This window comes from Camelus bactrianus, chromosome 7, assembly GCF_048773025.1.
Source record: "Camelus bactrianus isolate YW-2024 breed Bactrian camel chromosome 7, ASM4877302v1, whole genome shotgun sequence".
Lineage (NCBI taxonomy): Eukaryota > Metazoa > Chordata > Mammalia > Artiodactyla > Camelidae > Camelus > Camelus bactrianus.
The window spans coordinates 60758026-60780351 of NC_133545.1; the positions used below are offsets into that span (position 1 = coordinate 60758026).

A 22326-nucleotide genomic window follows, 5' to 3' on the forward strand; every position below is an offset into this window, starting at 1 on the left:
AACCAAGAAATGATATTCAGAGGTTAACAGAACAATATTTGTTTTATTTATACAGAATTTATCCTATATCTAATTGTATTTTTCTACAGAAATTCTAAAGTGTTTTTTTCTTTTGAGTGGTAAAGAAGTAATATGTTAGGAAAAATTACATGATGCAGATGAGATTTAAGTCAAATTACTGCTGATGGGTATGTGATAGGGTTAACAAAGTAAACAGTGGATGGATAACATAATAGAAAGTTATTTTCCCCAAAATTCAGCCTCTTGTTTTTAAAGTCAATTACCCCCAACAACTAGCATCCTTTGTAAGAAAATTTAGAGAGGAATGAAAAAATATTGTTGATAGTACAAAAAGCAAGAAATTTTAAATCTTTATACTACAAATAAGTGCCAGCAAACATCTGTAATGGTCTGCTATAGAAAGGAATCCCTTTTAAATACTAAATGACCAATGTTCGGTGAAAAAGATAGAGGTATTACTATACACACATTTGATTTTACACAGTATATTAAAATATTTGACATATTTATCTGGTTATGAACTGTAATTTATAAAACATCAAATTTTAAAAGGAAGTTCAGTTTAAATGCTATGACATCAAAGTTACCCAAATAAAAACAAGCTAAGTAAGATGACAATTCTTATATTCTCTCGAGAAGTTTTTAAATTTAGGCTTCCAAAAGAAGGAGAGAAATGAAATTCCTGAAACTACCAAGAGCTTTCTCCTCTCATCCTTTTATAATTACAAATGTAGACCACACAGAAAGTCTAGGATATGACTTTTTAATGACACAAGCTCCTTGTGAATTTAGGAATCATAATCCATTTTGGAATCCAGAAACAGAGCAATTCATGCACTTTACAAGTTGTCACCTGTTTCATCTTCAGAGAATATTATTCCACACAACCAGCTACAGCAGACCCATCTGTAAAGCAAATTTGTTAAATGAGCTTCCCCAACATTTTGTGGCCAGCTCCTTTCAGAAGCCAGACTATTCTTCAAAATCATATTTCAAATAGTGGACTGCTACCCAGCAGCATCAGCACCAATTTGAAAGCTGTTAGAAATGCAAAATCTCACCCAGACTCACTGTTTTGTGAGTTTGCTGTATTATTTGAGAACCTCAAAATCTGTTAGGTCAAGAAATAAATCGATTGGATGAAACTCTAAGAAGTGACAATCATTGATGGTAAATAAATAAGCTAATACTCAGAGACTTAACTAAGTAAAGATAATGAGAGCTTTTAAAACCAAGACAAAAATTCATAAGATATGTTAAAAAAAATAGGTGAGTAACCTGTAAGACATTCCAAAATTGAAAATATGATGAAATAAGAAGTCTACTTGTAGATAGAAAGGGATAGAAAGCCCAAGTCATTATCGTGCCATCTCTGGACTGACAGCTATGTCATCTCCACATCAGCCACCCACTGAGGACACCCAGTATGATCCTCTTCTGGACCCACAGGTGCTCTACCCCAGAAACGCAAACAACACTCATGGCTGATCGGCAGGCAAACTGGTAAAGCTACCGCTGTACCAAGTATACTTGTCTCTGCTCTCCTCAACACGGCACTTATGTATCATTAGCCCAGGCGTCATTAGTCTGTGGAGTTCCTGCTAAAATCTCAACTCTAGTCCTCATAATCACATCATCAATGGGAAAGGCTGGTGTGAGAGAGAGAGGTGCAGGACACATGAATATTGCGGACCCAGGACTCAGGTAGTGTGCTCCTTCCTTCCAACCTTGTTTGCACCTTAAGTATGTTAACTTACCCCACACCCCCACCACGGCTTTCTTCTTGCTTCTGGCTGTGTGTTTTAAGCTGATTTGATAAATCCTTTGATTCAAGCATTTTAATTTGGTTGCTGGGCTTGTCTATTCCATACCTCTGGGATAGCTGGCAGTGTACTTGGAGGCTAACCATTACATCAAGGTAATTTCCCACAAAACACCTACTGAATCAGAAATATGCATTTTAAAAGATCCCCAACTGATTCATATGCAAATCTAAGTTTAGAAGCAGGACTGTTAGAAAGGGAAAGCTGCACAAAGACAGAAATTTGGATCTCGGAATGCCATCCTGAATAAAAGGCTTCATGTATCCCCAGACAACAACTCAGGGCCCCAAAAGAGGGAGCAAATACTAAGGGACCCATTTTCAACAACTATCGTGTAAGGCTTAGAGAAGCACTGCTGCCCTTGGTGGCTCACCTTTGAAACCTAGCTCTGTAAAGCTCCACACAACTTGAAAAAACACTCCAGCATGATGTATCTCGACATTAACCCTGCAATCTCATCTTGCTGGGAAATAGGAAAATACCCTTTTTCAGATATGCAGTGTTTCAAGAACACCAATCCAAGGGACATAAGGGTACCAGAAACAGAGAAAGGTAATGACTTCCTCAACAAGGTAGCCATGATGATCTCAGAAAGATCACCCAAGATCAGAGTTGAGCAGAACCACTTAAAAAGTGACCTTAATGGGTTATACATGTCCCACCCACCACGGGCTGCTGACTTGATCAGCTCCAGTCATTTTATGTATTTATTACGTTTACATTGTTCCTGACACATAGTAAGGACTCAGTAAATATTCTGACTCAATAGAGAAAATAATTTTAAATGTCACCCTTTCTATCTTTGATTTATCTAAGACAAATTTAATTTGATCCCTTGGTTTTGAGAAATTCCTGAGACTGAAAGCATAAATCCCATCTCAAATTAGCATGCTTCACAATATGCACTCATTACATATCTTGAAGTTGGATTTTATATTTTCTATTATTAATTCCATTCTAATTTTCCATGACACTATGAAACACATTAACCAAATCTATTAGGAAACAATCTGACCATTTCTGAAAGTTACCAACAATCATATATAAAGAATATGCAGCGCAGGAAAGATCAGTTATTATTTTGATGTTTTTCTAGGTCCATATTTAACATTTTAGGGAAATAACTATTTAAAACATCTATAAAAGAACTGAAATAGAAACTGAAGACTTCAACACACACATGAAGATCATAAACAAGATCTAAAACACAGACCACAAGTGTTGAGAATAGTTAATCTAGTGAAGAATAAGATGAGAATAACAGGAAAAGTAAAAGTCTAAAGATCAATTCTGTAAGGAATATGCTCCCTATTACTTCTGAAAGAGGGAACGTGTTTAAGCTTCAAAGGAAAAGATTTAGGTTTGGAATCATAACTTCTCATTCCATAAATAAATCCTCATAAAAAGAATAAGGAAACACATATAAGGAATGGCTGAGTGTATTCCCTTCCGAATGATCTATCAAATCCTGTTCACTCTGCGCAGCCAAGAATAGGTAAAGTACTCGTAGGACATCAGACACTTCAGCACAGGTTTTTACACTGTGTTTCATGGGTTTTAAATATCATGTGTTTAAGAACTGACAAGCTCACACAGGAAAGAGGTAACCTTATAGATTTTTGTGTCCCCTGCAGCTAACAGCATGAGAAGAGACACATGATAAGCCTTCAATAAACACTTACTGAACTTAATTATTACCACTCTCTGAGACAAAAATCTTAATTGGAGAATAATCTAAACACTATCATTACCACCATCACCAGTAGAAAAGTAGCTCTCAAAATTTCTAAGTGAATCCACTTACAAGTTAAACAATGGGAACAACAAAAAAGAGTAATTGTCTTATTCATTACAAAGGGCTAAGAATGAATCTTCTGTTTGCAAACTTAATTCACTCCAACTAGTACCGCTAACAGCCCACTAAAATACAGTGCATTATCTTTCACAAATTTGATGTTTGATCCATGTTCTTAATGAAATGTGTTAAACTTAAATGTATATAATCTATTTTTCTTTGCTATATGAAATACTCTACTATGTGAAAATCAAGAGGCAAAATGTTTATTGTTATAAGCAATGGTAGGAAAAAAGTCACTTGAATTTCAAAATATCATACCCCAAAACCTGATTTGTTCACATATGAACATCCACATTTCAAAGATAAATCCTTTAAAATCCATTAAACCTATTACTGTGCAGTTATGTTTTGTGCAGCACAGAACCCAAATACAAGGCTGATGGCCCATTTGGTTGAGTGAGTAGTGTTCTACTTGATAAATTTTCATAAGCTGCTATCCCCCATTAGGGAGTCAGTCACTGGTTTTAACAAACTCCTTGAAGAGTTCATTTTAGTTATTCCTGCCTTGCTAGATGTGTAACAATTTAATCTAATTGCTTTCTTCCTAAGGGTAAAAAGATGATGCTCGAACGAACGGGAGCACTTGCAAATGGGACATGAATGGTGAAATTTAGAAATTTAGGAACTCGCTGGACAGGCCTGAGAGAAAGGCACCTCTAAAGAGAGTGCCTACTATTAGGGGGTAGGGAGGAGAATAACAAAGGAGGGTGGGAAACAGCAGCAGAGAAACCTAGCTTACTTAGAAACCAGATTCACGTCTCTAGTAGTTACTTTAAACGTAGTTTAACTTGACATGGCCCGTTCTGACCCAGGGCTTTTCCTTTACCCTAACGAAAGGACAGTTTGCTTGTTAACACCTGTAAATAATTTCATAGATTATGGCTTTATCTCAAAGAAGGATTTCATGATTAAAGCAAGGTCTTATTTCTATTTGCTCTGTAAATTATTTATCTTACAGCCTTATTTGAAAGTTTTATAAGATGGCAATAACAAGAAACGGTCACTTTAGATTTTAAGGAGAAAATTTAAGAAGATATCACATCAAATTCCAAATCTATCATATACACACACTGTGTAAGCTAGAAGCCCCTCAAAAGGAGTTTCAAACTACATATTCTGCCATCACAACCCTCCAGATTCCCCTAGGAGGGCATGCCAGAATCTTGGGACAGAGCCTGTGCGCAAGCACACTGTGAAAAAGCACTCCAGGAGATTCTGATACTCAACCAAACACCTCCTGCCCCATTGCCATTACCAGCTAATAACGTTTCACCACCCGCTGTGGATGTACTTTGTGCTATTCCTCTATTCCAAATGTTAACTAAGTGAAGTCATTAGAACAGAGCATCTGAATTCAATTGGCATTTATCCAGTTTTTAAGGGGTAAAAATAAATCCATGAATGGCAAATCAATTTAACTTCCTTCCACACAATTTCATTTTAAAGATACAAAACAAATTCTGAACTCAAAGCTGTTTAGACTCATAGCTTTCCAATTAAAGTATTTAAGTCCGCTAATGTATTTCCATGAATCAAACATTCACTACCAAGAAGCAGTACAAAAAAAGAAGTTCCAACATTCTTTACAATTCACTTATACTTAAGTAAGGGATAACCCAAATTTTTAAGCAAGTAAATAAAGAATATTACTTCAAGGTTATCATAACTCTCCCTTTGTACATTATACCTCATATCCTACAGTATTTAGATTCAGATAATTTTATTATTTATGGGTAATTTTAGGTAAAACTAGTTAAAGGAGTAATTCCTCTTTGAACTAACACTCCTGGTTTTCAGTGTTCATGTTATTCATACTCCAATCCATTGGAATGTATCTCACAATCCCCAGGCTTCCTCAACTTAAATATTACTCAGCACTGGTTTATATATACAACTATAAAGCACATCAGTAAATATATGGCTCTCTCTCTCCGACTCCAAACTTTTAAAATCACCTGACAACAGATGTATACCAACAACCTTGAATTCTTTATAGTTGTTAAATCTATTCTGCATACAGTTAGGCCCAAACACTTTAAAAACTTAGAAAAAACTCTGAAAACAAACTTAGAAAACATACTTACCTTAATTGGAGCACTACTAAACTTAATTTTCCTATTTGCTGGGATGTCTTCTTCTTCTGGTAATCCAATGATTTCTGCGTATTCCATATCAGGTTGATAGTAGCTGTTTTCATCACTATCTTCCTGCTCATCCTGTTCAGTGCCTGTCTCTCCCCAGTCTGAATTATACCTGGATCTTACCCTATATACATTATAGTCACTGTGCATGTAAACATGGGAGCTCTCAAAATTGTTTGAATCTCCGGGTACTTCCTTTCCACAACTGAATCTACAAGCATCAGCTGAGGTAAAATCACCACCTGTAAGTTCTTTCTTCTGTTGCATTACTGCCTCGCTCCCCACCAAATTAGCTTCTGCGTCTTCTAAAGGTTCGTTTTGTGGTGAAGGGATTTCAGGCTCTGGCACTGCCTTGTTTTCAGCACAGGGTTCTTCAGGAGTGTCTTTGTCAATTCTGTCAGGAGTCTCCTGGTTAGATGTGGAGTCCTCGGCTTCCTTGCTCTGCTGTGCCTCTTCACTAGGCACGGAAGCCACAGAGGTACTCTTCGAAGCTACTTCTGGTACTGGAGTTGTATGACTCTTCTGAGCATCCTCTGCAGCATCATTGTGTTTGCTTGGAGGAGACCAAGAATTCGAATCCTTACGGTGCCCAAAGGTGTCAAGATTCGTAACAGTAACAGATGGTAAATTCAGGGGATAATGCCCAGTCACTGAGTAGTCGTTTTCAGCCTTCTCAGGAACGATGGCACTGGGGGAATCGGTGCTCTCAAATACTGCACTCAGTTGACTCACAGTTGGGGAGACAGCCTCTGTTCGGGAGCTAAGGCTGTCCAAGGAATCAGTACTGCCTCTGTTGGACTTGGAACCACCCCACTCATCCTGAGGTTCACTCCCTCCAGCTTTCTCTCTCTTTGGGGAATAGCGGTGGTTTTGTCCTGACTCGTGCACGCTTCTCTCAAACATCTTCCGAGTTTCTGTGAACTTAGAATATGAAGGGCCATCGTACATTGTGTCAAATCTACTAATTCGTTCTGAAACAGAGGACTCCAACTTAACAACCGAGCCGTCTGTTTTTTCCAGAAATTCTTTGGGCTTCATTCTTCTCTGAGGGGATGAAGGTCCACCTTTCCCCCTTGTTTTGGCAATGACTGTGGCATTCTCACTGGGCTCCATACCCATCTGCATAAATAGATTTTTAATTCTGTTGACATTGGAGCCGTATTTCCTCCCCCTGCTCTGCTGGGAGCCCTCACCTTCTTTTGTTTTTTGCTCCCCATCTGACTTGGGTTTGTCAAAGGTACTTTTCAGTGCCTGGAACTCAGTTCTATATGCGTTCCTGTGAGGAGAGGCACTTCTGAGAGTGGTACGTTCACCTGAAGACTCGGTTTTCAACATTTTTACTTCAGGAGTGAAAAGCCAATGTTCATAATGATCAGGAAAAAAACAAAAACAAAAAAACAGAACACCTCTCTTCTCTAATCACCAGTATGTGGTCAAGAAAAAGTACCTCTCAAATGGCATACTGTGTCAGTGATCCTCCCAACAGGTGTATTAGGAAATTATTCAGTCAAGAGTTACACAAAATGGCTTTTTCAAAGCAAGACTAGAGGTTCATCTGTAACAGAAAAGAATGAATTTCTGATTTCATTTACTTATTTGAATTTATGTTTAGTCAACTAATACACACTTTTCAAAGTGGCTTTGCCACAGGTCAAACAGAAGAAATTACTTATTGAAATTGGAATTTCAAAGCCAAGAATTTAAAACTTATAACTCTGATTGGTCTTTGGTAATAATTGTTTCAAACTTGAAAACTTGAGACTCTTACCAAAATCACACACATGCACACATACAAGTGACACATTTAAGTACGCTTGAAAGCAATACTTTAAGCCCAAGTTTTGGTTGGTTTTGTGAATGATCTTAAAAGAAACCAGCAGTTCCTAGATCTTTAAGAAATCATCAAACTGTCCAGAAAAAATGAAATTCATTTGGGATTCTCCACATCAGATAGAACTTATTTTTTCTGTACAAGTACAATTAAAAGTTTGGAACCTATGCTTACAAACTTCAAAACATGCCTACAGAGGCTTATTTCACTCTTTCTAGTCCAATATTCTCATCTACCGCATCCCCAAAGCAACACTACTTCAATTTCAGACCAAAACAAGCAGAATAAAGTTCTTAAATGGCAGTAAGTTTCACTCTCAGTTCAAAACCGTATCAAATATTTGGAAGTCTCCTAAGAGTGAATATTATTAACTCCAGAGTGGGATGTAGAGTATCATGGGAATAAATGTATGAGAATGTGACGATCAGAAAGTAAACAGACGATGAAACCTCTTTTCATTGCCCTGATTTGTTTATTATACTTGCCTCTAACTTACTACAAGCTCAAAACACAACGCCATGCATGCTTGCTGGTCCTCTCTAGCCCACAGCTGGATATTACATCAATATGCCAGCAATCAAATACTTCAAGATCCGCTGAGGAGCAGACAATGTAGTTCTAAAGATTTTTCATTTTGTTTTCGTTTTGTTTTGTTTTCTAATATTAGGCCGAACCCTATCACCCTCACGCACCATCCGATGAGGAAGCACACTTTCACTTAAGCCCTCTCCAAACTCGGCTCCTGGCCCAGCACGCATGCATGGCCCATGCAGACAAACAAGAAAGGCTTTAGAGTGTGGTGCCTGTTTTTTTTGTTTTTTTTTTTTTTTTTTTTGTCAAGCATCGACAATCTCCTTCTTACCCTGGCATTTGTTTAAGCCTTACACACCCTCCCCTCCCCCCTACACACACACCCCCACTCCCTCCCCCGCCAATTCGAACCCGCGGGGGCGGGGGCGGGGGCGATGCGGCCGCCGGGGGATTCAAAACCTGCCCTCACAAAAGACAAACATAAATAACACCAACTTGAGAGGCAGCCGATTCCCCAGCCTGGTTCGGGACGCAGTCCCTTGGCCCCGGGGCAGGGCCGGGAGAGCAGGTGACGCCAAGCGCTATGGTAGGAGGTCGCAGTCTAGCTTTGTGCCAAGAAGCACCTGAAGTCCTAACACATTGGCTGCGGCTCCCGGCGGCTGCCAGGCGGATCCCAGTGTGGCACGGGGAGAGCCGCGCTCCCCGACCACATTAAAAAAAGGAAAAGAAAAAAAATTACAGGGTAAATGCTAATAAATCCCTTTGTTTTTCCTCCCAGTGTGCCAGGAAACAATAGATCCCACAGATAATGCCTCCGTTCCTCAACCTATCGCTCCTCAACCGCAACCCACCCCCACCCCTAGCCTGCAACTCAGCCTTTGTACATCCCGATTTTTTTCCTCCTCATCTCCACCCTCCCCAACTCCTCGCCCCGCGCACAGCCTCCCCCTTACCCGAGAGGGAGCCGCCGCCGGCGGGGAGGGTCGGGCGGCCGCGGCTCCCACCCCCTCCTCTGAGGCGCCCCCCGCCCCACGGTGGCCGCGGCTCGGCGCCGGCCGGCTCGCTGCCCCTCCACCCGCTCCTCACGGCACAGCACCGAGGGCGGCTGCGGCGGCCGCTTCCACTCGCGCCGCGGCCCCTACGCGCGCCCGGCCGGCGGCGGGCGGCCCCGGGAGGCGCGCTGCGCTCCCCAACGCCATTGCGGGCGGGCGGCGGCCCGGGCCCCGGCGCGCTCGCATACTCAGCCGGCCCGGGGCGGGGGTCCCGGCCCGGGCAGGGGCTTTACCCACGTGCGGTCACCCGCGCCGGGCTGTCGGCCGGCCGCGGAGCCGGGCTGTCACTGGGGAGAGGCCGCGGGGGTGAGGAAGGCCTGGGGTAACAGGTGCCTCACCTCGGCTGATGGGATTAACTCTAGGGCCGCAGAGAGAGGGAGCCCGGCAGCAAAATCCCAGGAGAGGGAGAGAGAGGGAGCCTCTGGCGGCCAACGGAGGGCGAAAAGCACCGGCCCGAGGCGAGGCCGCCCCACCCCCTCCGCCGTGGGCGAGGGGCCTCTCAGGCCCCGGGCAAGGCCTGCCTTTCAAGCTGGGGTCTCTGTTCCGCGAGAACTGGGTTCCTGGGCTGCCCGCTGCTGGGACCGCGCAAAAGCCGCAGTTAACTTCATGACCCCAGGGCATCCTAGCCTGGAAGGCCAACACCTAGGCCCAGATACAGTGTGGTTTCCGCTTAGGCCACTGAGCTCCACCTAACACCCGCCTTGACCGTAAGGCCCCACTGCTAAAAGGAAAGAGGTGAGGAAATCTAGCTTTCTTGTCAGGAAAGAGTTTTTCAGACCCCTCCTACCCCCACCCTTTTATAAATGCTCAGTACTCCCTCCCTCCCCCCATCAAACATACCTGAAGTGTTAGAGTCTTAGTGCAAAAAATATAAAAGGAATAATAACCGTCACGGTAGACCTTGAAACTAATCCTCACAAAACTACAGAGTAGACACTCTTAAAAGGATAATTTTTCAAGAAGGTAAAAATACACTCTAGTAGAAATGTAAAATGAAGATGTGTCAAAAGTGTTATTTGACATCAATTAGGGAGGGAACGCCAAGACACTGCAACCCATCCAAATGAGAATGTGAAGAACAAACCTTCACGGAAAGTCAGAAAAGAGGCAAAACTGGTTAATATTCCATAAGGCACTAAAATATGTATTCAATTATTTCCTATACAGGGCAGTGATCAACTGTACCTCTAAGGAACAAAAAATTTTGCCTATCTATAAATAAGAACCATTTACATTACCAAGTTACTATGGCTTATAAAGTAGTAAGAAGCCTAGTCAAAGGCAAGTAAAGGTGCAAACTACTGAAGAACCACAAAACTCCAGAGTCCTGTAGATAACATCTAGCATTCCACGGAAAGTACACCAATAATCTTTTGCCCATTTCGAAGTCTTACACAAGTTTTCCCAACAGAACTATTATTATCTGCATTTTACAGATGGGAAGACTGAGGTTCGGGTTTTGTAACTTACCTCGTGTTTTATCAGGTAGTAAATGATTTGGGCCACATATGAATTCGGGCAAGTCTATGCACAGAATCTACACTCTGGGAGCAAAATCTTTTCTCACGTAATTTCAAAAGGGCTTTGTAGTTATTCAATTCTATGTATCTCTTATTTTGAACAGTGGAATTTTTTTTTTTCTTTTTTTCTTTTCTTCAAGCCTCACCAAATTCTGGGTGCTTTCCCAAGAAATTGGCATTCTCTGTCTACGAAATGGATGTCACTTCTATAAGCATAAACAGATGTAACAGGCAATGTGAGGGGGCTGTGGTTCCAGCCTCTACTTTTGGAAAGAACATTTGTGCTGTCTGGAGTAATTTAGTGGAAAAGTTCCTGTCATTTATTTGCAGTGTGGAAACCATGTTTTTAAGGAGAATAATCTAAATAAATTCAGGAACCTAATCACTGAATTCTATCTGTAGAAGAGGGGGCAGAGCTGGCAACAAAACCAGTCTTACACCTCTTTGTAAAAAGATGATTCATACAGAAAAGCAGTCTCAAGTATTTGGTTGGTTTGGGCTTCATTTTTTTTTTTTAATATGAAACTTCTGGAAAAATTCAGACAGAAGAGATGAAAGAGTTTTAAAAACATTATTTCTGATTTAAGATTCCTGGATTGCACATAATCTACCTTCCATTTCTCTTACCTGAAGGTTTGAAGGGACCAGGCCAGCATTAACTAATTCAATACACATGGTTATTTAACTTTAAATTAAAATCAACTGCAATTCAGAATTAACTTCGTTAGTCTCACCAGCCAGCCACACTTGGAAGAGTCAGTAGCTACACGTGCCTAGTGGCTACCCTACTGAACAACGTAGGTACAAAACATTTTCATCACAGAAATTTCTACTGGACAGTACTGTCCTAGACAACATTTGTACTTCTATAAATTAGGAAAGGTATTTTGACTTTATAAGGGTTAAAACTTAGTTCAATAGATTATTAATGCATTGGGGATAAAGAAGTCATAAATTTTGCGTGTTCTAATTGGAAAGGGGCTGGGGAATGTGAGGTGAAGTTTAGTGTTAACATGCAAGGCATCCAAAATGTATTTGGGGAAGAGAGGGGTTTGATTTTCATATATGATTTCTTTTATACATCATGTAGAATATTGTGGGCTGTTACTTCCTTTGTAACCAATAATATCAGTGTCAATAATATTAGAAAGAATGGACCGTAAGATTAGTCAATAAAAAGTAGAAAATATATTCTACAATATTTTAGGGGTTCTCTCAATACATTTTTTAAGTTTTCGTAATAGATATTCTGAGTATCTATTCAAAGAATTAAACTATGTGCGAAAGTGGTGAAATTGGGTGAAAGTGAAATTGGGTGCAGTTGTGAAATTAAGCCTAAATCAAGCCTGAATCAAATTTTAAAAAATAGGGAAAACTGACTAAACTGAGCCTAAAGACTGCCTATCACTCCTTGGTTTATTGCTTAAAGGCACCTGGCTGACTGTGTGTTAACAGAAGTTCATACAAGGGAGAGAAAAGGATAGAACAAACTTGGAGGTCTCTAGAATAATTTCTTTACGGAGCAGGCAAAGTAACGAAAGAGCCATTCCTATAGGTAACAGTACACGTAACTTTAGCATAAAAGGGTATTTTACTCATACTACTGTTTCTTTATCAGTACTAAGAAAAGTGTGTTGACAGTAATGAAGCACTTGTTTACCAAAAAGTTTAGTTTTAACTGCTTATTTTACGTTTGTAAATATCAGAGTGCTTTGTCACCTTCAAGTGTGAATGTTGGTATTCAGGCATCTTAAAAGGTCTGTGTTTTAAAATAAATGGGTAAAAAAACTAAGTTTGTATCTTTTATTCTTAGCGTATTTCACACACACTCCACTGTAGAGATAAAATATATTTCTCTAAAATAGTGATAGAGTCCTCAGGCTTACATTCAGAATACATCAGAGATATCTATGATCAGTCTGATTTTGTGATGCTAGTTATAAAATTAAGTTTAAATCAATAAATAGATTTGTAATGTAGAAGGCATTATTTCTGCTTAAATAAATTGATAATGATTCAGCATGACTTTCTACCTACATTAATGGCTTGGGCATGCCATTAAAAATTTACACCATCATTTTGGTTCTTTTCTCATTCTACAATACATTCACTGTCTTGGCTTTTCAGCCTAAAATAGTTTCTGATAGGTTTGAGTATTTACTTTTATTTGCTACAAGTAATAAACTATAGAACTTTTTAAGATTTCTTAAAGTCATTTTTAAGTTATTGTTAATATATTAACTGCAAATAAATCACAGTAGATTTACACAATGCATTTAGGCCAAAGCGATACAGCTTCTCTTTTTTCCACATTTTTACTTTACTTGGTTGTAAACACAACCAAAACACAGAAAACCAAGAGTTTTATTGGACTAAATATTGGTGTGATGTTTTCACTACTGTCATTGCTTCTCAGGCTGAAACAATAGCTGCTATAGCCATTCTTTTCGGTTTTCGGTTTTCAGTTTTCAGTTTTATAGTGCTGCAAATTGCAAGTTTCAAAACAAATGTTAGGTATTTACCTGTCTCTACAGAAACCCATTTTACTTTCAGCAGATTAGCCCCTCTGGCAGAAGGACTCTAGGAGTGGTATTCAACCTGCCAGTCCTCTACCCACAGCGTGCACCTGAACTCTGGCATCCTTGGGATTGGCATGTTGTCTACTCTGCTTCAGAATAATTTATTATTTCAAGACTGAAACAAATGAGAGAGACACAGCGATCCTTCACTGAAAGAACAGTTAGCAAACTGTCAAATTGAGATTCAAATTGAAAACCTTTTACTGGAATTGATACTCAGTACATTTTTACCCTAGAGATGCTAAGCCTAGTTCTTGAGCTATATAATAGCATATCTCTTCTTTGCACACAACTGTTGGGGGAAATAGATGTACAAAACACTCTTAATTGTGAAAATATAGGGAAAAAATCAAAGAATAACAGAAGTATCTCAGTACCTTCTCCATTTCACGACACTAACCTTGATGAATTAATTATTAAAGTAAATAAACACCTCTGTTTACAATTAAACAGGAGATTTTTGTGATTTAATTCCATTTCCAGTCTAGTTCTAGTAATAAAACTTCTTTCAGGAGATCCATTATAGTCCCACTTTACAAAATTCAAATTATTATACACTGCATTTAAAAAAAATCTAGTATTTAATTTGTAGTTGTGGTCATCTGCTCTTATAAATAACAAAAAATTTGCTCTGAAGTTGCCAGTACATTTTCTCTAGGTTCTTAGCCATAATCCCGATGTCCAGCATAGAGTCTTGTCAGTTACCACTAGTTTAACACAATAGTTTCAAATGAAGTTTGAAAATATATCAGAATGACTTACATGTTTATACACTATTAAATTTTTGAATTGGATGAATAATGAACAAGTACTTATCCTAATCAGTGGGCAGATCTTGAGCAACCAACCCTCTTGTTCTTGTCCTAGGATAGTATCCAACACTGTGATTATATTTATAAATGTTACTGGCCTTAGAGCTAGTTTCTTCTTGATTTAGTCACTACAAAGTTCTTCATTCAAACAGTATGTCTGATTAGATTCTAATCTATGGACCACATGCTTTCTGGGCTTTTTTCTTTGTATTGTTCTTAGAAGAAAAAAGCCTTTCAAACTGAAATTATAAGGTGTTAGTTTTCTAAAAATGTATTTATGTAAGTTAAAATAAACAGAATAGTTAGTCTAGAAAATACTGTGTCTTAATCCTGCTCTTGATTTTTGTTTAGCTGAGCAAAACACTATTAAATTCTGCATTAATAATTATCTGGCCTACAAGCTAAGTGCTTGTTCCCTTATACCATGTTACTTTTAAAAGAAAGCCAAGGGCACCATAATGGTACATGTTTATGCAAAAAGACAATTCTATTTATCTCCTTATTGAGGTTTGACAAAACTTAAACAATAATCTAAACATCTTACTTACTTTGTGAATACAGAAACAATTCAGTGAACATTTGAAAATAATACCTACCTGGGTCCTTAAAGGAAGTGAAATTCACATTTTATGATATTGAGAATAGAAACAAACACATTAATGAAAGATGAAATTGAGCTGATATTAATTAAAATTGTAGAAGAGGGTTAAATACTATAATTTCAAAAACAAAAACAAGATGCCCTCTTGGCCAGAAATGTAAATTTGACCTTGTGTAACTTTAAAGGGAAGGAAACTGAATTTTGTGAATTTTTAAAAAATGTTCACTTTCTTCTAGAATCTAACAATCCAGTCTGACATTTTGTGAAGCCTGAAAATTTTCTTATAATAAATTATGTGTGTCTGAGTACAGAGTGCTATAATTTATGCAAAATGTACATATTTTGCAAATTCCTAAGTTGAGCTGAAGAGTCTCAGAAATTAAGCAAGGCCAACAATATGGAACCAAATAATAAACTACAACATGCTCACCCAAAGGAGAGTTGGACCAAGACCAAGTGAGGCATTTAGATGCATAAATAGTCATTTATTATGTGATGTAGTTTTATTTCTGAAAAACAAATGCACCCCCAAAAATCTAACACTAAGCTTAAAATTGCCACTAAGATACTCTTGAGTGCTGACCCAAAACTTACATATTTACATATAGGCACATTTTCCAAAATATTTGTACATCATCACCTTGTTAAAACCCTTCTGATTGCTTCTGTGAGATTTTTTTATCACAAGGTCAATGCGTACTATAATGATTTTTATTTTGCTTTAAATGAAATTGTCTCCAACTATGGATAATGTGACTTCTCTGCAAGATTCTAGCCATATGTTTGGGTATATAAAACCTAAGAAATATAAGGAACAAACAATTCAGAACTGACCAAGGGATCAATAAAAATAACACAAAATGTTTCTAATAAATTACTACCTGGTAGGCTCACCATGTACAGATCAAATGCACAATTGACTTTGAGTAGTTCTTGTTAGAATTTAGAACTTTTTTAAAAAAAAAGGAAACTGCTTTGTATATTAGGTTCAAAAGAAACCATGATGGCTTATGGAATCTTTATTAAATAAGTTATTAAGATTCTGTGATGTTCCTTGCTCATAGCAAGTTTGATTTAATGCCTTGGCACAGTGAGGCATGAAAGGTGAAAGTTAGCTATTCCTGTCTTTGTAGAAGATGCTTGGAAAGCAATATAAGAAAACACATGAATTATATTGCTAAATTACAAAACATTTCTCTTTGTTAGTAGTATCATATCAACTGTCTCCAAGCCTCGTGTGAAAATCAGAATCACCTAGAGAGCTTGATCAGATTCAAATTCCTGGGTTCTAAGTCAGCCCTCCTGAATAAGAATCTCTGGGATGGAATCCAGTAAACTCCAAAATGATCCAAAGGTGATCTTGCTGTGCAGCTGGACAGCAGATAGATGTTTGGAAAAAACACTAACTAGATGATGTAATAGATATTAGAATCAAGTTAAGTTGCCAATGCCTAGTCTATACTTAAAGTTCTCATTCCTGTTTCACTATTTGGCAAACCCTGTATAGCAGCATTGTCATGTATGTAGGGGAGCTTCTGGAAGCATGAGAAAAGTAGGAATTATCAGAAACCATGATAGCCCCATCTTGCCTGCTACATTTTTGGTTATAGAGGTCTACTCCTGGCTTTTTGGTTAAGTCGATAGTTACAGCTATTGCTTTATAGTCACTATCTTTATTAGCCCTCTAAAATGATCCACATAGGCTAGGAAAACTTTAAAATGTGATACTCACATATCCAGGAATTGAGAAGTCTTCTTGAGTTCCTCAGCTCAAAACTTTCCTCTAACTTCAAGACTATCCAGAAAAAAAACAAAAAAGAGCCTATTAGAATGTTATTTAAATTTGACAGTACAGAGATACGTTAGCTACCTTTGTTGAGATTTCAGAAGTTTCTCCACCAGCTGGTGGATACTTCTCAGAGCCATTGAAGTTCTAACTCCACAAGAAAATGGTGAAGTTTTAGAGGCAGCCAAATATGGAGCACGTGGTTAAAAGATCTTTTTCAAAAAGAAAAAATCATAACTCCTGTGCAGATTTAAGAATGAAAATGCGTTAATGATTTTATTTAATTCACTAATAAGGAAATTGACAAGGTATTACAACTAGTTCAAGGGAGTTTTTTTTAACACAAATTTATAGATCAGAAATATTGACATTAATGTGTAAATGAAAGTAAAACTGACCTCTTCCTCAGTTGGAGAGGGAAGGCAAGTAAACCTCCACCTGTCAGAATATATAGGTCTAGAGATGGGAATTATTTTGCATTGCTATCAGCCATCTACACCTTAGGAAGCTGTTCAAAGATGAAGAAAGAGTAGAATCAGTTGGAAGAATGTGTTCTAAATAATGCAGAGTTTTCCTTTGAAGCATTACATTATTCTTAAAATGTCAAACATCAAGGCCCCTGTAAGTTTTCTCTTCTTTATTTCCAAACACTTATATTAACAGTCTTTGGACTAAACACAGGAATATTCATAGCAGAATTCCACAGCTCCATAGCCAATTGCCTAGATCTAGTATGATTCCCATTTTTAAACTCAAGTCAACTTTATTCATTAACCTGTTGTGTCACTGAATGGTCCTCTTAAGGTATCAGATACATAGGCCTGGAATAGTTCACATAATGGCTTAAAAATTGCTAAGCTAAAACTGAATGGAATAAATCAGATTTTTACAGTTATGTGAGAGTCTGCACATAGTGAGGAAACAAAATTGAAAATGAAAAATGTGTTTCATGTAAATACCAACACATTAGATCAGTTATTTAACTCTGTATTGGGGGTTACAGAATCTCTGTGACTTAGGAACTGTACCTTGCTTGAAATCCTTTTTGGAATCAGTGAAGATAAGTAAATATACTATATAGAAGTAATTCTTTTGCCTGACTTGACATATTTGAAAAAATAGAAGGTAATATGTTAAGTATCCATGGGCAGATAACCTCTCTAAACTCCTGGTTTTGCTTATTTGCGGTTTTATTTATTTACTAAGAAGTATCACATTTAGTCAAAACTTTTTCTATACATAAATAAGTATATGTCAGGTAATATGAGTATTTTTTTAAACAAATATGTCTAAAATTTGCAGTCCAACAGTTTTACCTCAAAGTAATCTCCCAAGTCTACTCAATAATGAACATCTTCATTCTCTGAAGTAGAATTTGACATTTAAAATCTAAAGTCATTTGTAGCTGAATATGGTATGAGAAATGGAAGCAGTGAACCCAGTTTTATTAATTATCTCACTGACTGGACCATAGGCCAGTTCATAACAAAAGAGGAGTTCTAAAGGATAGTTTTTAGCATTGTTTGGAAAAAAAATATATTCTTGGAAGGAGTAACATTCATTTTGATGACTAATTTATGCATTTGTTTTTATTGCATTTCAATCACACCTTATTGTCACAGCTACAGGTTAACAATGTTCTACTATTTTTTCATACAACAAATATTATACTTATAAATTACAACAATCACTGTTTATGATGTAGCAGGTATTACACATAGGAAGTTGTACTGAGCACATTAGATAAAAATGTATAAGAAGCTGATACAGAGTATTGTCTCAAAGCCAGTTTTCATTGTTTAAAGTGTGATTGTTATTATAGTCAATTTTCATTGTTAAAAGTGTGATTTCATCTTGAGAAGGAAAAACAAATCTAGAAACTTCACATTTCCTAATTTCAAAATGTATTATAAAGTAACAGTAATCCAAATAGTATGGTACTGGGAAAAAGAGACATACAAACCAATGAAACAAAATAGAGAACACAGAAATAAACTCTTACATATATGACCAAATGATCTTCAACAAAGGTGCCAAGGATACACAATGGGGAAAGGACAGCCTCTTCAAATGGATCTGGGAAAACAGAATATAAAGCTGCAAAAGAATCAAGTTGGACCCTTATATTACATCATATATAAGAATTAATTCACAATGGATTAAAGATAGAAATATAAGACCAAATCTATAAAACTCCTAGAAGAAAACATAGGAAAATCTTCATGACATTGGATTTGGCAATGATTTCTTGGATATGAAACTAAAAGAACAGGCAACAAAAGCCAAAACAGAAAAATGGGACTATATTAACTTAAAAGTTTCTTTGGAACAAAGGAAACAATCAACAGAGTGAGAAAACCTACAGAATGGGAGAAAATACTTGCAAACACATATCTGATAAGAGGTTAATATCTAGAATATGTAAACAATTCCAACTAAAAAAGAAAAAAGTCTTATTTAAAAATGAGCAAAGGACTTGAGCAGACATACTTCCAAAGAAGACATACAAATGGCCAACAAGCATATGAAAAGATGCTTAATATCACTGATCATCAGAGAAATACAAATCAAAATCACAAATGAGATATTACCTCATACCCATTAGAATGGCTTTTTTTTTTTTAAAGGCAAGAAAATTTCAATTGTTAGTGAGATTGTAGAGAAGTTGAAACCGTTATGCACTGTATGGAAACAGTATGGAGATTCCTCAGTGATTTAAACATAGAATTACTATACCCAGTAATCCCACTTCAAGGTACTTACCTGAAAGAACTGAAAATAGAAACTTGAAGAGATATTTGCACACTTACATTCATTGCAGCTTTATTCACAATATCCAAGATGTGGAAGCAAATTAAATGTCCATCAGCAGAAGAATGGACAAAGAAAATGTAGTATATGCATGCAGTGGAATATTGTTCAGCCTTTAAAAAGAAGAAAATCCTGTCATACGCTACCACATGGACAAACCTTGAGGACTTGATGCTAAGTGAAATAAGCCAGTCATAAAAAGACAAATACTTTATGATTCCACTTATATGAGAAATCTAAAATAGTCAAACTCTTAGAAAGTAGAATGGTGATTGCCAGAGGCTGGGGGGAGAGGAGAAAAGGGGAGTTGTTCAACAGATAAAAAGTTTCAGTTTTGCGAGGTGAAAAGTTCTAGAGACCTGCTGCACGATGTGTATAGAGTTACTACTACTCTACTGTCCACTTTTAAAAAGTTGATAGTAAAGTTTACATTATGCATTTTTTATCACAATAGGAAAAAGTGTTTTTCGTTGCCACAAGGTAAACCTGTAACAAAGAAAATCAATTTTATGTGTATGATAATCTCTGGAGAATCATCAAAATCAAAGTTAATTGGCAGGAGAAGGTAAATCATACATGAGTGTACTTTGCCAGGTTTCAAATTTTCAGCTTCACAAATAACTCAGAAGGTATTGAGTTTGCTTCCTTATTTTTCAGGCACTTTATTACTTCACTGTGTTATAAAATCCAAGTGCTGTGTGTATGTATGTATATATATGTGTGTGTTTATACACATATATATACTTTGAAAGTATATAATTGCTTAAGCTCTTTTCAACTTGACTTTTGTATTTGTAATGGCAGGTCTGACTTCTTACTTTAATCATGAAGAACAAAAAGTCAAACAACTATTTTCTCATGAAGCCTGATGCCATTTTGATTCTCACTCCACTTTAGGCCAGTGGATTTAGGTGAAGACACTGTTTCCTGTCTGTAAAGGAATGATTTTAGCTGGTCCAGCCTAACTCAGTTTCATCTTTACTCTGATGAATTACATGCTGTCAGTTCTCTGGTCCCTCTGTTATGAAGTTAATCCCCTGAACTTGAGCCAGAGAAGACTTCAATGTCTGTTTGAACTCTCTGAAGCATCAAGACTATAGAAGATAAAAAAGTTTGATTAATACAAAAGGAAAATATACTTAAAATACTTCTGTTAGCCTTCCAATAATTTTCCCCTACAGGTGTTATAAGAATTGAGCAATAAGCAATCTCGGACATACTCTTTGGTAGAAATTTGGTAGAAATGAATACATTCTATTTTGCCAAGTAGAGACAGATTGATATGCTCTGACAATCAACTCATTGTCAAAGTAGGAAGATTCCTTCTTATAAAAATTAAGGCCATCAAGGAGGCACATGTTTGAATAGAAGGCCAGACTGCTTCCAACAGAGATGGGCCAAGGACCTATTTTTAGACAAAGCCAAGATTTTCTTCCAAAAGTAATTCTGGATCTTCTGAGTATATAAATGGATGAGGGAGACCTCAGTGTCCTACTTTGGAAAGAAACAGTATATTGCCATAATTATTTTTGCCTGGGGGAATATTTACAGGAGGTGATACATAAAATAACTCAATAAAGCACCCATAAAATACCTGATTTTTAAAAATGTAATAGTCTAGTAAACCTTCCAAGATGAACTGGTTGCAAAATATATCCCTAGGGATATTGACTTGATCTCTTATATAAAGTCATTAGATGTAAGTTTATTAAATATTGGCAAATATCTGCCCCAAATAATAACTCATATTTAATACTGGTTGCTCTTAAGCCATTATTTCTGGGAACAACTTAATAAAAAGATAATGAGTAGATTTGGGAGGTAATAATTAGTTCACTGACAATAAAAATATTTTATAAGGACCTAGAATACTCACATTTTGTCCCTTTAGTAAACAATCATTTACTGAACATTTACCATATGTGAGGCACTGTGCTAAACACTGAGAACACTTATCCATAAATTGTACCAAATCAATCAATTAATTAATATTCTTCCTTTGATCTTTGTGATACATCTATTCATACATATATATGCATATATGCATTCAATAGATATTCATCAATATACAAATTTTAATTTAGCTCTATCTCCTGGGGATTTTTGTTCATTGCATAAAGCAAAGTATATCATCAATGAGTACAATAAACATACGTAAGTGACCAAATACACAAATATAAATACATGTATGTATGTGCATAATTTTCGCTTTGGTTTTCTTGGTCTATAAGTGCAGCAGCTCCTCAAGTTTAAGGTTGGTGAGGAGAAGGGATGCAAAGCAGCAAAAGACCAGCCCAGATGGCAAACTGTGTCTTGGATTCATCTATGTAGACCTCCCACGGGTTCTGTTACTGCTCTTCAGCTCCCAAGGTGCCAGTCACCTTGTTTTCTCCTGCCCATAAATATCGCCTTTCCCCAGTGTAATATCTCATTGCAGTGTTTCATGTTCTTGGCTTCCTCCCCTCTATTGCCAAAACTTTCCAGTCTAAGTGTTTCTATCAGAGAGACTTTTGGCTGTTACTGCCAATTAAGCTAATTCAACAACTGTTGAATTCTTGTTAAAAAAAGATTAGGGGTCCTCATCAGTTAAACATTTGCTGGACCTTGGGACCAGGTGAAGGAAAAGTCTTAGATAATTACAATGAAGGAAAGTCTTAGATAAAATTCTTGGTCTGTTATTTTCTTGGGGTGCATGCTTTTTCCTTGTTGATTTGCAGAAATTACTCGTATCTTACATATTAGTCTCTTGGATTCTAGACATTGCAAATATCACATGTCCCAATCAGTTATGTCTCTAACTTTGCTCAAGTTGAACCTTAATTTGGATGTGCTCATATTCATCTTTTTTTTTTTTTTTTGCCTTGCAATTTGTGCCTTTTGGGTTTTCATTAAGAAATACTTCCTTATCTCTACATTATCTTTTTTAACACGTTAGTTTTGCTTTTCACATTTAGGCCTTT

General features: G+C 37.2%; 1 protein-coding gene across 9 annotated transcripts in view; it reads right to left on the reverse strand.

The window, feature by feature from the left end:
- PPP1R9A (protein phosphatase 1 regulatory subunit 9A) overlaps positions 1-9887 on the reverse strand; it is a 261326-nt gene extending 251439 nt beyond the window's left edge. For 4 of the 9 annotated variants that reach the window (XM_010972537.3, XM_010972521.3, XM_045508665.2 and 1 more), the window contains exons 1-2: positions 9596-9753; positions 5787-7398 (exon numbers count right to left, since the gene is read on the reverse strand). In XM_010972537.3, the coding sequence (XP_010970839.1) occupies positions 5787-7178 (1392 nt within the window). In that variant the 5' untranslated portion in view covers positions 7179-7398; positions 9596-9753. Of the gene's footprint in view, positions 1-5786; positions 7399-8700; positions 9059-9158; positions 9380-9494 lie in introns of those variants that run through there. The other 5 variants (XM_045508662.2, XM_074367462.1, XM_074367461.1 and 2 more) reach the window with 4 other exon arrangements.
- Positions 9888-22326: the final 12439 nt, after the last annotated feature.